At 43.5% G+C, this 13,390-nt stretch overlaps 1 protein-coding gene across 7 annotated transcripts in view; it reads left to right on the top strand.

Annotated features, from left to right (window-relative positions):
* aig1 (androgen-induced 1 (H. sapiens)) overlaps positions 1 to 13,390 on the top strand; it is a 172,248-nt gene that overhangs the window by 65,042 nt on the left and 93,816 nt on the right. The window contains exons 3-4 of one of the 7 annotated variants that reach the window (XR_006312423.1): positions 1,643 to 1,897; positions 8,984 to 9,070. The exons of 4 other annotated variants lie outside the window; for them this stretch is intronic. Coding sequence is in view for 2 of the 3 variants with exons in the window: in XM_043695324.1 (XP_043551259.1) it covers positions 8,984 to 9,157 (174 nt within the window). In the remaining variant the exon portion in view is untranslated. Of the gene's footprint in view, positions 1 to 1,642; positions 1,898 to 8,081; positions 8,206 to 8,983; positions 9,877 to 13,390 lie in introns of those variants that run through there. 2 more of the 7 variants (XM_043695326.1, XM_043695324.1) reach the window with 2 other exon arrangements.

Genomic DNA, 13,390 nt, shown 5'->3' with positions numbered 1-13,390 from the left:
ATGCAAGGACTGCCACAAACACTACGTAGGACAAACAGGAAGAAAGTTAGCCACCAGGATACACGAACACCAGCTAGCCACAAAAAGACTCGACCCTCTCTCCCTCATACACACGGATGAAAAAAAACCCACCATTTCAACTGGGACAACTCATCTATCCTGGGACAGGCTAAGTAAAGACATGCCAGAGAATTCCTAGAGGCCTGGCACTCCAACCGCAACGCCATAAACAAACACTTAGATTTAGATACCATCTATCAACCCCTCAGAAAACGAACAGGAAATGACATCACCACAAACCCCAGGAACCCCAACAGCTTCTCTTCACTTGGAGGTCACCCCTGACGATGTTACCTAGCCAGGTAATGAAATGGTCACCCCTGACGATGTTACCTAGCCAGGTAATGAAATTTCTGGATATCAAACCTACAGCTCAGTGAGCAAACCTACGCCCTAAACCTCAACCTGAGCTACAAACCTTCACAAACCTTGCAAAAACTGTTCACAGTATTCCAACTGTGCTCTGATCAATGCTTTGTATAGTTTTAGCATGACCCCAGGTTTGTTTTATTCATTGATGGGATGTCAGCATTTATTCACCCATCTCTAATTGCCCGGACGACACTTAAGAGTCAGACTCACGTTAGCTGTGGGTCTGGAGTCATATTTAGGCCAGACCAGAGGGCAGTTAAGAGCCAACCACATTGCTGTGGGTCTGGAGTTACATGCAGGCCAGACCAGGTAAGGATGGCAGCTTCCTTCCCTAAAGGACATTATTGAACCAGGTGGGCTTTTCCAGTAATCTACAATGGTCACCATGAGACTCCTGATTCCAGTTTTTTATTGAATTTAAGTTCTGCCATGGCAATATTAAAACTTGGGTTCCAGAACATTACCTGTATCTCTGGGGGAAGGTGATGCCCTAGGAGTGTTATCCTTGGACGATTATTCCAGAGACCCAGGTAACCTTCTGGAGATCAGGGCTCAAACCACACCATAGTAAATGGTGGAATTTGAATTCAATATTAAAATGGAATTAGGAGTCTGATGGTGACCATGTAACCATTGACAATTATGGGGGGAGAAAACCCATCTGGTTCACCAATGCCCTTTAGAGAAGGAAATCTGCCTTCCCTACCCTAGTCTGGCCTGCATGTAACTCCAGAACCACAGCAATGTGGTTGACTCTTAACTGCCCTCTGGGCAATTAGGGATGGGCAATAAATGCTGGCCCAGCCAGTGACACCAACATTCTGTAAATTCATCAAAAAAAAACTAGCATTAACACCACAAGGCCATCACCTCCCCCTACAATTTATTTTTATCCTCCATTCCCTTTGAAATAAATGCCAACCTTCCAATTACCTTCCCTATTACCCACTGAGAGCTAAGGTTAGCATTATAATTTTAATAATTTTGCTGATTTCTCTGACAGCCCAGCCCCCTCAGGTAATGATGCTCTGAGTCATACAAACCTAAAAGCTTCCAGGTTTTTTGTTGTTAACTAGCTGATGGGCGCATGGTTGTTGTGATTGCAGTCAGCAGCGTCTCTAGTGTTGCATCTCATCGACGCAGCATGCCAACACTTCATCCAGGGAAATGTGGTGGGTACCAACAACACTGACCATCTCGATTTCAACAGGAGCCGGCTGCTCGTGGATCGTGAGCCATCGCTCAAGAACCGGGGCACATGCTTTTCTGGAACAGAAACAGAAATTGCTGGAGGATCTCCGCAGCTCTGGCAGTATCCATGGAGAGAGAAACAAAGTTAACATTTTGAGTCTGGTGAAGGCTAGACAAAGCCGTCGGAAGCTGCCTGAATTGCTGTGCTCTTCCAGCACCACTGATCGGAAAGCTGGGATTTATGCTGCTGGGGAGTGGTGGGGAACGAAGTGAGGTGGGAGAATGTTTCTAGCCCTTTCTGTCAAGTTTGGTATCAGTCAGTGAGAGGATTAAAAACTTGAAGACAAGTTGGTGAAAAGCTTTGACTGTCACTCCTTGGAAAGACGCATGGGTCCATTACCATCTCCAGACTCCCTTCAAAGTCTCATTGAAAGAGCCAGTGCAGATTTGATGGGCTGAATGGCCTCCTCCTGTGCTGTATCATTCTGTGATTCACAGAGACGTCAGTTGGAATTGGCAATACATCACTGACCTTTACTGTCACTTGGATCAAAATCTTGACACTCACTACTGACAGAGCCCTGGCGTGACCCACAGTAATTCTGGGAAGTGGCTCACTATCATATTCCTAAGAGTTTCTGTGGAAGGGCATTAAATACTGGTTTTGCCAAAAACGCCCACATCCCAAGAATGAATCTTTATGCAACAACACAGCAGCATAAATACATACTGTCACATGTGAAGCTGACTTGATTATAGGAAAAGGTTCCAAAGTCATCTCAGCTATAAGCAGCATCTTAATAATGATCTTGTTCCCTGTCACTGTAATGTTGCGGCCCTGTCATTGTTAAGCCGACATTCTCTCGATTCTTAAAACTGAGCTCCAGGTGCTTTAGAATTATTTAGATTTTCTGAAGTTCTATGAGTCATCCATGTTTATTTTTTTACTGCTTTCAATGTGGCACCTCGAATGTGTCCTCTCTCTCAGACATACCTAGCTGAATAACACGTCGGTACATCGCATTTCAAAAACCGTATTTTAAAAAACAATTTTTTTTTTTGTAAATTACAACTTCTTGATCCTGTGCACTCTCCGCTAAATGTCTCAGTCTTCAGTTCAGGTAGAATTGAAAGGATCAAAGTTTTGCCAAACCTGGATTGAACCTTGGTTAGACCACAATGAAAGTATGGCATGCATTTCTGATAACCATGTTAAAAAGAAATAATGAGGTACTGAAGAGGTAGTGGAGAAGATTTACAAGCATGATGTGGCTGTGAAAATTCAAAGCAAAAGCTTCCCTGATGGTGACTATGAAATCAATGTTCATTGTTATAAAGTCCCATCTAATCCCCCATCGTGAAGGAAATCTGCTGTTCTTGCCTGGTCTGGCCTACAAATGACTCCACACCAACAGCAATGTGGCCAACTCTGAATTCCCCTCTGAAATGGCCTCTGCAAGCCAGTTCAAGACCAACTAGGGATGGCTTATCAAGGTTGGCTCAGCCAATGATGTCTATATCTCATGAAAGAACATTAAAAAAAATTGACACCAGTAAAGGGTTGATTGACCTGTGACTCCTTTCTCTTGAGAAAAGAAGGGTGGTCTAATAAGTATCTTTAAAATAAAGCAAGATTATTCTATAGTGGAATTAGAGAGAACACTTTCTCTTGTGCAGGCTAGTATAAATGAGGATTTCAATATCAGATAGTAGTCAAGAAATCCAATGGAGAATTCAGAAGAAACTTCTCCCAAAGAGTGTGGAAAATGTGATACTCACCGCCACATGGAACAAAATATTGTCACTGTAATTCCAGAGGATCATAGGCCTGCTCTCTCATCAGAGAGTGACGACTTGTGGTGAGTTTAATCTGAGGGTCACCAGACCTCAGGTGAGGGGAGTGGCTAAGAAGGTTTGACCTTCATGGTGATCTCAGCTGGTGTGGAAATTAGACCTGGGCTGTTGGTCATCACTGTATCTTGAGTCTGGTTGAGGTTCTGATCAATGGTAACCCCCCAGGATGTTGAATCCCCACTATCCAGATCTTGAGGGTTGCCACGAATTGAAACTCAGCTGGACTCACCATGTAAACACAGTGGCAGATCAGACACCAGGAATACTGTAGTGAATAGCTCACCTCCTAACTCCCCAAAGCCTGTCCACCACCTACAAGGCACAAGTCAGGAGTGTGATAGAATACTCCCACTTGCCTGGATGGGCTCCAACAACACTCAAGAAGCTTGACACCATCCAGGACAAAGCAGCCCATTCGACTGGTACCACATCCACAAACATCCACTCCCTCCACCACTGACGCTCAGTAACAGCCATGTGTACCGTTGATAAAATGCCCTGCAGAAATTCATAAAAAATCCCGAGACAGCATTTTCCAAATTCATGACCACTTCTATCTAGAAGACAAGAGCAGAATTTACATGGGAACATCACCCTTTGCATGTTCCCCTTCAAGCCACTTATGATCCTGAAATATATTGTCGTTCCTTCACTGCCGCTGGGTTGAAATCCTGGAATTCCCTCCCTAATGGCATTGTGAGTTTACCCACAGCACATGGACTGCAGCTTCTTGAGGACAACTAGGGACAGGCAATAAATGTTGGCCCAGCCAGTGACGCCCACGTCACACAAGGGAATAAACAAAAACTGTCACAAACCAGCCATAAGACCATATGAAATAGGAGCAGGAGTAGATCATTTCGCCCCTAAGCCATTCAATAGGATCAGCAGTCAACTGAGCTGACTGACCCCCAATTGAAGTAAATGGTATTGATGCCTTTATAGAATCAAAGTAAGTATATGAGGAGAAAGGGAATAGGGCTGACCTTAGTAGTTTATATGAGGAATGATGGGACGAGGCTAGGGGATTGATGATAGAAACAGGGAGGCTGTTTCCAGAGGCAGCGTGAAACTAGAACCAGGGGGCATCGCCTCAAAGTAAGGGAGATGCAGATTTAGGACGGAGTTGACGAGGAACATCTTCACCCAAAAGGTTGTGAATCGGTGGAATTCCCTGCCAGTTGAGACAAAAAAAGTTGCAGATGCTGGAACCCAAGGTAGACAGGCAGGTGGCTGGAAGAACACAGCAGACCAGGCAACAACAGGAGGTGGACAAGTCAATGTTTCAGGACTTCTGAAGAAGGGTTACACCCAAAACGCTGACTTCTCCACCTCCTGATGCTGCCTGGCTTGCTGTGTTCTTCCAGCCTTCTGCCTGTCTACAGTGAAGCAGTTGAGGCTACCTCATTGACTGTTTTTCAGGCAAAGATATATATATATATTTTTGAACAGTAAAGGAATTAAGGGTTATGGTGAGAGGGCGGGTAAGTAGAGCTCAGTCCATTGAAAGATCAACCATGATCGTATTGAATGGCGGAGCAGGCTCTAGGGGCCAGACGGCCTACCTCTGCTCCTATTCCTAATGTTCTTATGTTCTAATGGACACAAGCATGGACTGGCTGGGTCTGAATGGCCTCTTTCTGTGCTGTATATCCCATGTAATATTTTTCTTCACTGCTGTGCAGCATCTGCAAAAACAGAGAGAAAATTATTTTGGATTCCCACAGCATTCACTTTGCAGCCTGACTTCCTCCCAACCCATCCTTGGCTTCATTACTCGTTCTTGGCTTTGGTTTCAGACTTCCAGCATTTATGTCATCAGCTCAGCTGCTTTTACATAGTACGGGCGCGCCTTTCCCAAACCGTATAGGCAGATCCAGAACGTTGCTTTGGGACTTCATTCAACTTTTCAGATATTACTCAGAGCAAAAGAATGTGCTAATGCTACTCCCTGTCTCAATGATTCTGTTCTGTGCTCTTTCCACGCACAGCACTGTCACCAGCACCACAAATCTCACATTAATTGTCAGCTTTTGAGAACGGTATGGTTGGTTATGCCAGGATTGGAAAACAGCATCAACAAAGCATTAGGGCCAGGAATATTATATACCTGGGCTTGTGATACACATTCATTCAAATAGAGACAGGGAGGACGTGTGAGAGATGGACTCCCATGTGGAATGGGTAAGGGGTCAGTTTATCAAATGATTATGGATTTATCAAGTCGTTTTTAAAACCTTGTTCCTCACTTTGCTTTCCTTTCCTTAGTCTTGTCCTCTTGTGTTATTTTTCACTCCAAAATGTAGATCCTCATCAATAATGCATCATACCTGGCCACCAGGAGCTGTCTGGAAGTAGCCCAGAGTGACTTTCTCTTGATCTCTATTTGAAATACAAGCCTCTGAGAGCCCTGCAGTTTTCCCAGTTCTGGTGTCTCTCATGCATATCCCCAATTTTAAGCATGTTGGGATTGGTTCCGTCTTCAGCTGCCTTGGCCCTGAGCTCTGGAATTCCCTCCTTAAAATCATTCTCTGCCCTACCTTTCTTTCCTCACTTAGGAGGCTTCTTTAGACCTACATTTTGACTCAGCCTTAATCACTTGCAATAATATCTCCTTGTATGGCTCAATGTTAAATTTTACTTGATAACTCCCCTTTACAGAGTTGAGATGTTTTACTGTATCATGGTGGGGGTCTGCATAAATACAATTTATGAGTAACTTTGAAAATGGGTGCAGGAGTAGGCCATTCGGCCATTCGAGCCTGCTCTGGCATTCAGTATGATCAGGGCTGATCAAATAAATCAGCCCCCTGTTCCTATGTTCTGTACTCTTGATCCCTTTGGCCCTAAGACTTATACCTAACTCCTTCTTGAAAACATTCAATGTTTTGACTTCAAATACGTTCGTTGGCAAGGAATTCTACAGGCTCCCCATTCTCAGATGAAGACATTTCTCCTCATCTCAGTCCCAAATAGCCCACCTGATAACCTTAGACTACGTCCCCTGTTCCTGGATACCCCACTGGTTGGGAACATCCTTCCTTCATTTACCCGGTCTAGTCCTGTTAGACTTTTACAGGTTTCTATGAGACCTATCCCTCATTCTTCTAAACTCTGGTGAATGTAGTCCTAACCGATCCAATCTCTCTGTGTACGTCAGTCCTGCCTTCTCAGGAAGCAGTCTGGTAAACCTCTGTTGCACTCCCTCCATTGCAAGAACACCCATCCTCAGAAAAGGAGATCAAAACAGCACACAATACTCCGGGTGTGATCTCACACCTGGGTGTGGTGCAGAAAGACAGTTCTACTCCTGTACACAAATCCTCTTGCTAAAAAGGCCAACATATTACTTACCTTCTTCGCTGCCTGCAACTCTGTAATGCTTACCTTCAGCGATTGGTGTATAAGGATACCCAGATCAATTTACACCTCTCCCTTTCCATACCTATCACCTTTCAGATAGTAATAAGTCTTTCTGATTTTGTTACCAGAAATAGATAATCTTACATTTCATCATAGAAAATAGTAACAGGAGTAGGCCATTCAGCCCTTCAAAAGTGCTTTGCCATTCAATATGATCTTGGCTGATCATCCAATGTAGTACCTTGTTGCTGCTTTCTCCTCAGACCTTTTGGTCCCTTTCGGCCTTTGAACTAGATCTGTCTCCTCCTCCTTCATCTGCCATGCATTTACCCACTCACTCAACTTGATTAATTCACACTGAGGCCCACCCCCCCTCCCCCACATCCTCCTCACAGCTCACCATCCCACCCAGCTTTGTGCTGTGTGTAACCTTGCTGTTATTACATTTAGTTCCCTGATGTACATTGTGAATAGTTGGGTCTGCCTGTGGTATCTCACTTGTCACTGCCTGCTACTTAGATTCTTGTTGTTGGAAAAGTTACTGTAGGTTCCTGTTGTGAATACCCTGCCAAGAGGAAAACTCACCCACTGAAAATCTGGCCACGTAGTCTACATAATCAATGGGAAAAAAATGGTGCATAATATTTGAAAAGATTTTCATAATCCAAAGATAAGATTTATCACTAGCGGGACTGATCATTGTAAAATTATACCTTTTCCCTCTGAGAATCGTTTCTATCCTATTTCCTTTCTGTCTGCAGGATCAAATGAAGTTCAGTGCTGTTCATGTCTGATTCTCTGAAATCTCCCTAAATCTGTCCACCTTTTAATTACTCCCTCCTCCATCAATTGCAATGTCTCTGCAATAGCTACTATCAGTTCTGAAGAAGGGTCACTGGACTCAAAATGTCAACTCCACTTCTCTCTCACAGTTGTTGCCAGACCTGCTGAGTTTCTCCAACAATTTCTGGTTTTGTTTCAGATTTTCGGCGTCTACAGTTCTTTGCAGTTAACCGATGTCACCAAAATTATCTCTGTAAATTGACCATGCTTTTGGTCCCTTGTCCTAATTTTACCAGTGGTGACTCACTGTCAAATCTTGATTGATGACTCTTCTGTCAGGGATTCTGGGATATCGCATGATGTTAAAAGTAAGATTATCAGTTAGGACCACTGTGTATTTCATCTGCGTTTGTCAGTGGTGACATGTTTTCTCACATTAGGGACTCTGTCCTGTGCAGATAAAAGGACTCTGTATACACATTTCATCACGTTCATTGGAAAAGGATTATAGGAACTGCCAATCTCTGCAGCACTCCCTGTGGCGACATCCTGACCAATCAGATTCTACCTGCCTAGTCTGAGGTTAGTTATCAAGCGAAGATTGACAGTTAAAAGATACTTTGGTATTTCCATGCCAACCATGGTCCAAAGTCAGAAATCACACAACACCAAGTTATAGTCCAACAGGTTTATTTGAATCTCAAGCTTTCAGAATACTGCTCTTTCAAGAGTGATTTCAAATAAACGTGTTGGACTATAACCCGGTGCCTGGTTTCTTGCATCCCTGTCCTGTTGCATCCAAGACAAAAAGCACATTTTTTAGCAATGTTTGGTTTAAGGGTGTTCTGTGAGTGTAAGTTCTTGTTGATGTTTGGCAGCACATTCAGTTGTACTGTTTTTCTGATCTGGGTATCTTGGGCAATATTCTCTCCAATTTCCCTTCACTGTGCGTGACTCCCTGATGCCCTGTACAATCCCTATAAGGCTCCCGCATGTCAATGCATGCTTGCTTCTGGCTTATTTATTCACTAGCTGCTGGGTAGCCACGGTGCTAAGTGACAGCATTGATGTCAAGTCTTTATAAATCTGAACATTTACTGCAAAATGCCAATTTTTAAACATTTTTCATATGACAATTTATGATACTGCATAAGTACACACTGCATAATTATATTAAAGTTAACTTCAAGAAATGTAAGGAGAATTTATCTGACTTTTTCAAAATTAATAAGTTAGTTCTAATGAGGTTTTTCTTCCATAGACTGGCTGAACTCACTTGATTTTATCAGTTTACCAGTCACTTCTGACTTGTTACAGGGAAGTGAAGCATTTCATTATAAATCTTCAATATGTTTTTCAGGTCAAACTGTTCCAAGTTCAAAACAGGCATGTTCTCAAAAACCCCATCGAATCTCCTCCCGCATCTGAACAGAACATACATTCCGTCATGCCCCACTCTGCTGTCAAAGCAAACCTTACAGCTGCTGGAAATATGCAAAAAATAAAGATCGAATTTGTTGTAAATGCTCAGTAATTCTGGCAGCATCTGTGAAGAGAGAGACAGAGTTAAAGTTTGTGGTCAATGATCTTCTTTCCAAAACTGATAAACTCATTCTTCTCTGTTCCACGGTCTAGTGGAGTTCTGACAACAATTTGGAAGATTGACACTATTTAGGTCGAGGTAGCCCACTTGATTCAGACACATCTGCTGACTTCAATGTCATAGAGTTGCAGCAGTGTGTACCATCCACAAGATGCACAGCTACAACCCACCAATGCTCCATTGACAGCACCTCCCAAGCTCACAACTTCTACCACGTAGAAGGACGATGGCAGCAGTTGAATAGGATAGCCCTTGCTCACCCTACCCCTAACCCTAACCACCAACTGCAAGTTCCTCTTCAAGCCATTTACCATCCAGACTTGGAAATATATCCTCATTCCTTCAGTGTTGCTCAGTCAAAATCCTGAAACACCTTCCACATCCAATGGCATTGTGTATCTATCTAGAGCACACAGACTACAGTGGCTTAAGAGAGCAGCTCACCACCACCTTCTCAAGGGCAATTAGGGTGAATTCCTCTCTTGGTGAAGAAATCAATAGCTGTCTATTTCTATTTATATTCAATGTCTGGCAAACAAAATTGTAGAAATTCTTTTCTCGCTCTCCTTTAGTTGCGTGAGAATCAGAGTCTATTATTTATATTCCACCAACTGTAGCTTTTTTTTATTCATTCATGGGATGAGGGCGTACCTGGCCAGGACAGCATTTATTGCCCATCCCTAATTGCCCAGAGAGCAGTTAAGTGTCAACCACATTGCAGTGAGTCTGGCGTCACATGACAGCAGTTTCCCTCCCTGAAAGACATTGGTGAACCAGATGGGCTTTTCCAAAAGCAGGTCATCATTAGACTTTAATTCCAGACATTTTTTTTCATTTAATTCAAATTCCACCATCTACCATGACAGGGTTTGAACCCAGGTCCCCAGAACATTATCTGAGTCTCCAGATTAACAGTTCAGCAAAAATACCACAAGGCCATTGCTTTCCCTTCAAGTAATGAGCTCAGCCAGGGAGACTTCATTGAGTATGAGTTTCCTGATTAGGGATGTTAACCTGGTCCAATCAGGGAGCCCAGGCTGACAGATATAAACAGGAGTGTCACCTTCACACACACAACATGGGAGCTGGGGAAAATAATAAGCACTACCGCAATTAGGTGGCAGTGTGGGGGTAACAAAAACAAAGCAAAAGAAAATGAACAGGAGTGTTACAGGTGATGTTTACTCTGAGAGCTGGCTCTGAGGGAGCTGGACCAGTGTCACGGACTTTTCCTTGTAAGATGAGAAAAAAAAATAAACAGGAGTGTCTGGGGTTCTGCTCACTTGAGGAGCTGGGTCATTGTCATGTACTACACACGTGTAAATAAAGGGTGACTTGGTGACAGGATGTCGACCTCTATGGAATTATTTCACCAATGTTTCTCTCAGTGATGATGACCCTTTGAGATGGTTGTCCTATTCATCAAAACTTTTAAAGTGAAACAACCGAGAGATAGGTCTTGAAGATTTCAAGTGAGGGGACTGTGACCATTTTTTTTGGTAACTTATCTATTGTGGGATTGTCCAAGGGAAGAGACATTGTTGATACATTGTCTTGGAAACAAATGGTCTTTTTCATTTGTATGAATGACTACCTTGTGTTTACTCATTGGTAGAGGGAACCTGGTGCCTGTTTCTGCCAATTCCCACTTGTCCAGTTCATATTTTATATAGAATGTGATTAGTCTAGTTCTCCAAACACTTTGCTCAGATTCGCATTCTCAGGCCTCCTAGCTCAGAGACAGGGATACTAACACTACCACATGAGCCCTCATTTAAAACTTTATCCTGTTGCAGTTGGCAACAGATGCTAGTCTGCTGGTTGCTTAATCTCTTCGTTCAAACAAATGCAATGCATCTGGACATTGTGCAGAATTTGGGTCATAATTCCCCAAAGCTGTTTTATAAAAACATGCCTTTTGACATAGAATTGATCTCTCAGTTGTACTACAACAACAACAGCTTGCTTTGACATAGCATTTGGAATTGAAACACATCCCAAGGGTGCTTATCAGGAGAATCACAAAATCAAACATATTATAAACTCTTGTGCTATTTTCCTTCAGAGGCAGCTCACCACCACCTTCTCAAGGGCAACTAGGGTGAATTCCCCTCTTGGTGAAGAAATCAATAGTTGCCTATTTCTATTTGTATTCAATGTCTGGCAAACAAAATTGTAGAAATTCTTCCCTCTCTTCTTTAGTTGCGTGAGAATCAGAGCCTATTATTTATATTCCACCAACTGTAGCTTTTTTTATTCATTCATGGGATGAGGGCGTACCTGGCCAGGACAGCATTTATTGCCTATCCCTAATTGCCCAGAGAGCAGTTAAGTGTCAACCACATTGCATTGAGTCTGGAGTCACATGACAGTAGTTTCCCTCCCTGAAGGACATTGGTGAACCAGATGGGCTTTTCCAAAAACAGGCAATGTTTTGCATGGTCATCATTAGACTCTAATTCCAATCATTCCTTTTCATTGAATTCAAATTCCACCATCTGCCATGACAGGATTTGAACCCAGGTCCCCAGAATGTTATCTGAGTCTCCAGATTAATAGTTCAGCAAAAATATCACAAGACCATTGCTTTCCCTTCAAGTAATGAGCTCAGCCAGGGAGACTTCATCCATTTAAGGCTGGTCTTCATTGAAATGAATTCTGAATTTTTTACTTAGATTAGATTCGCTACAGTGTGGAAATAGGCCATTTGGCCCAACCAGTCCACACCGAGCCTCCAACTAGTAATCCACTCAGACCCATTTCCCTCTGAATGATGCACATAACACTATGGATAATGCAGCATGGCCAATTCACCTGACCTGCACATCTTTGGACTGTGGGAGGAAACCAGAGCACCCGGAGGAAACCCACACAGACACGGGGAGAATGTGTAAACTCCACACAGTCACCTGAGGCTAGAATCGAACCCAGGTATCTGATGCGGTGAGGCAGCAGTGCTAATCACTGAGCCAGAGTACCTCATAATGGTAAGAGCCTTCAGATGGATGACACTTTGTATGAGCAATGTCCTGAAACTGTAATAGTGGAGGGAATGATTTCCTTCAGGGAAAATTGTATCTATTTCATTTCTTGTTAAATAAACAATGAAGAACCCAATGAAGGAGACAACTGCTGAGTATTTTCAGCGTGCAAGGTATGCATTGTCCCAGGCAGTCTCTGGATTAGTGGTGCTGGAAGAGCACAGCAGTTCAGGCAGCATCCGAGGAGCAGTAAAATCGACGTTTCGGGCAAAAGCCCTTCATCAGGAACTGTGGAAACAAACTGAATGGAAGGCTTCCTATTCACAGTGACTCGAGGGACGTGGGCTACCTTCAATTGTGTCTGTCCCATCTGGAATGGGAAAGGGTCAAAAAAGCAGAGAGCAGGCTGGACTTCTGTTCCCTGAATGGTCATACCGGCTACCAATTTATTAAGGGCATCCGAAGGGGCACTGATGCGACCTGAAACAACTCATGAATCTTATTAAATTATGCAAGTCAGCACACCGTGATGTTCCTAGGACGTCAGTTGCCATTTTGTGTTATAATGATGTAGAATCAGTGGAAAGGGTGACTATTCTTCCCCTTGAGTGCAAACCGGAATATCTACATCAACGGACTGAGGTGGAGGGGGTGGAGAGTGCCAAGGCCCTAGGACTGATGGTAACAAACAATCTGTCCTGGAATTCCCATGTAGATGCAACGGTCAAGAAGGCACAACAATGCCTCTTCTTCCTCAGGAGGCATGGGAAATCCAGCATGCCTATAAGGACCCTCACCAATCTTTACAGATGCCCCATTGAAAGCATACTGTCTGGGTGCATAACAGCCTGGTATGGCAACTGCTCTGCCCAGGATCATAAGAAACTTACAGAAGGTTGTGTGCACAGCCCAGACCATCACGGAAGCCAACCTTCCATCCATGGACTCCATTTCGATTAGATTAGATTCCCTACAGTGTGGAAACAGGCCCTTTGCCCAACCAGTCCACATTGACCCTCCAAAGAGTAACCCACCCAGACCCATTTCCCTTTGACTAATGCACCTAACACTATGGGCAATTTAGCATGGCCAATTCACCTGACCTGTACATCTTTGGTCTGTGGGAGAAAACCGGAGCCCCTGGAGGAAACCCACGCAGACACGGGGAAAATGAGCAAACTCC

Source organism: Chiloscyllium plagiosum, chromosome 9, assembly GCF_004010195.1.
Source record: "Chiloscyllium plagiosum isolate BGI_BamShark_2017 chromosome 9, ASM401019v2, whole genome shotgun sequence".
NCBI classification, from domain to species: Eukaryota; Metazoa; Chordata; class Chondrichthyes; order Orectolobiformes; family Hemiscylliidae; genus Chiloscyllium; species Chiloscyllium plagiosum.
This window is presented reverse-complemented; position numbering and strand designations above follow the sequence as displayed.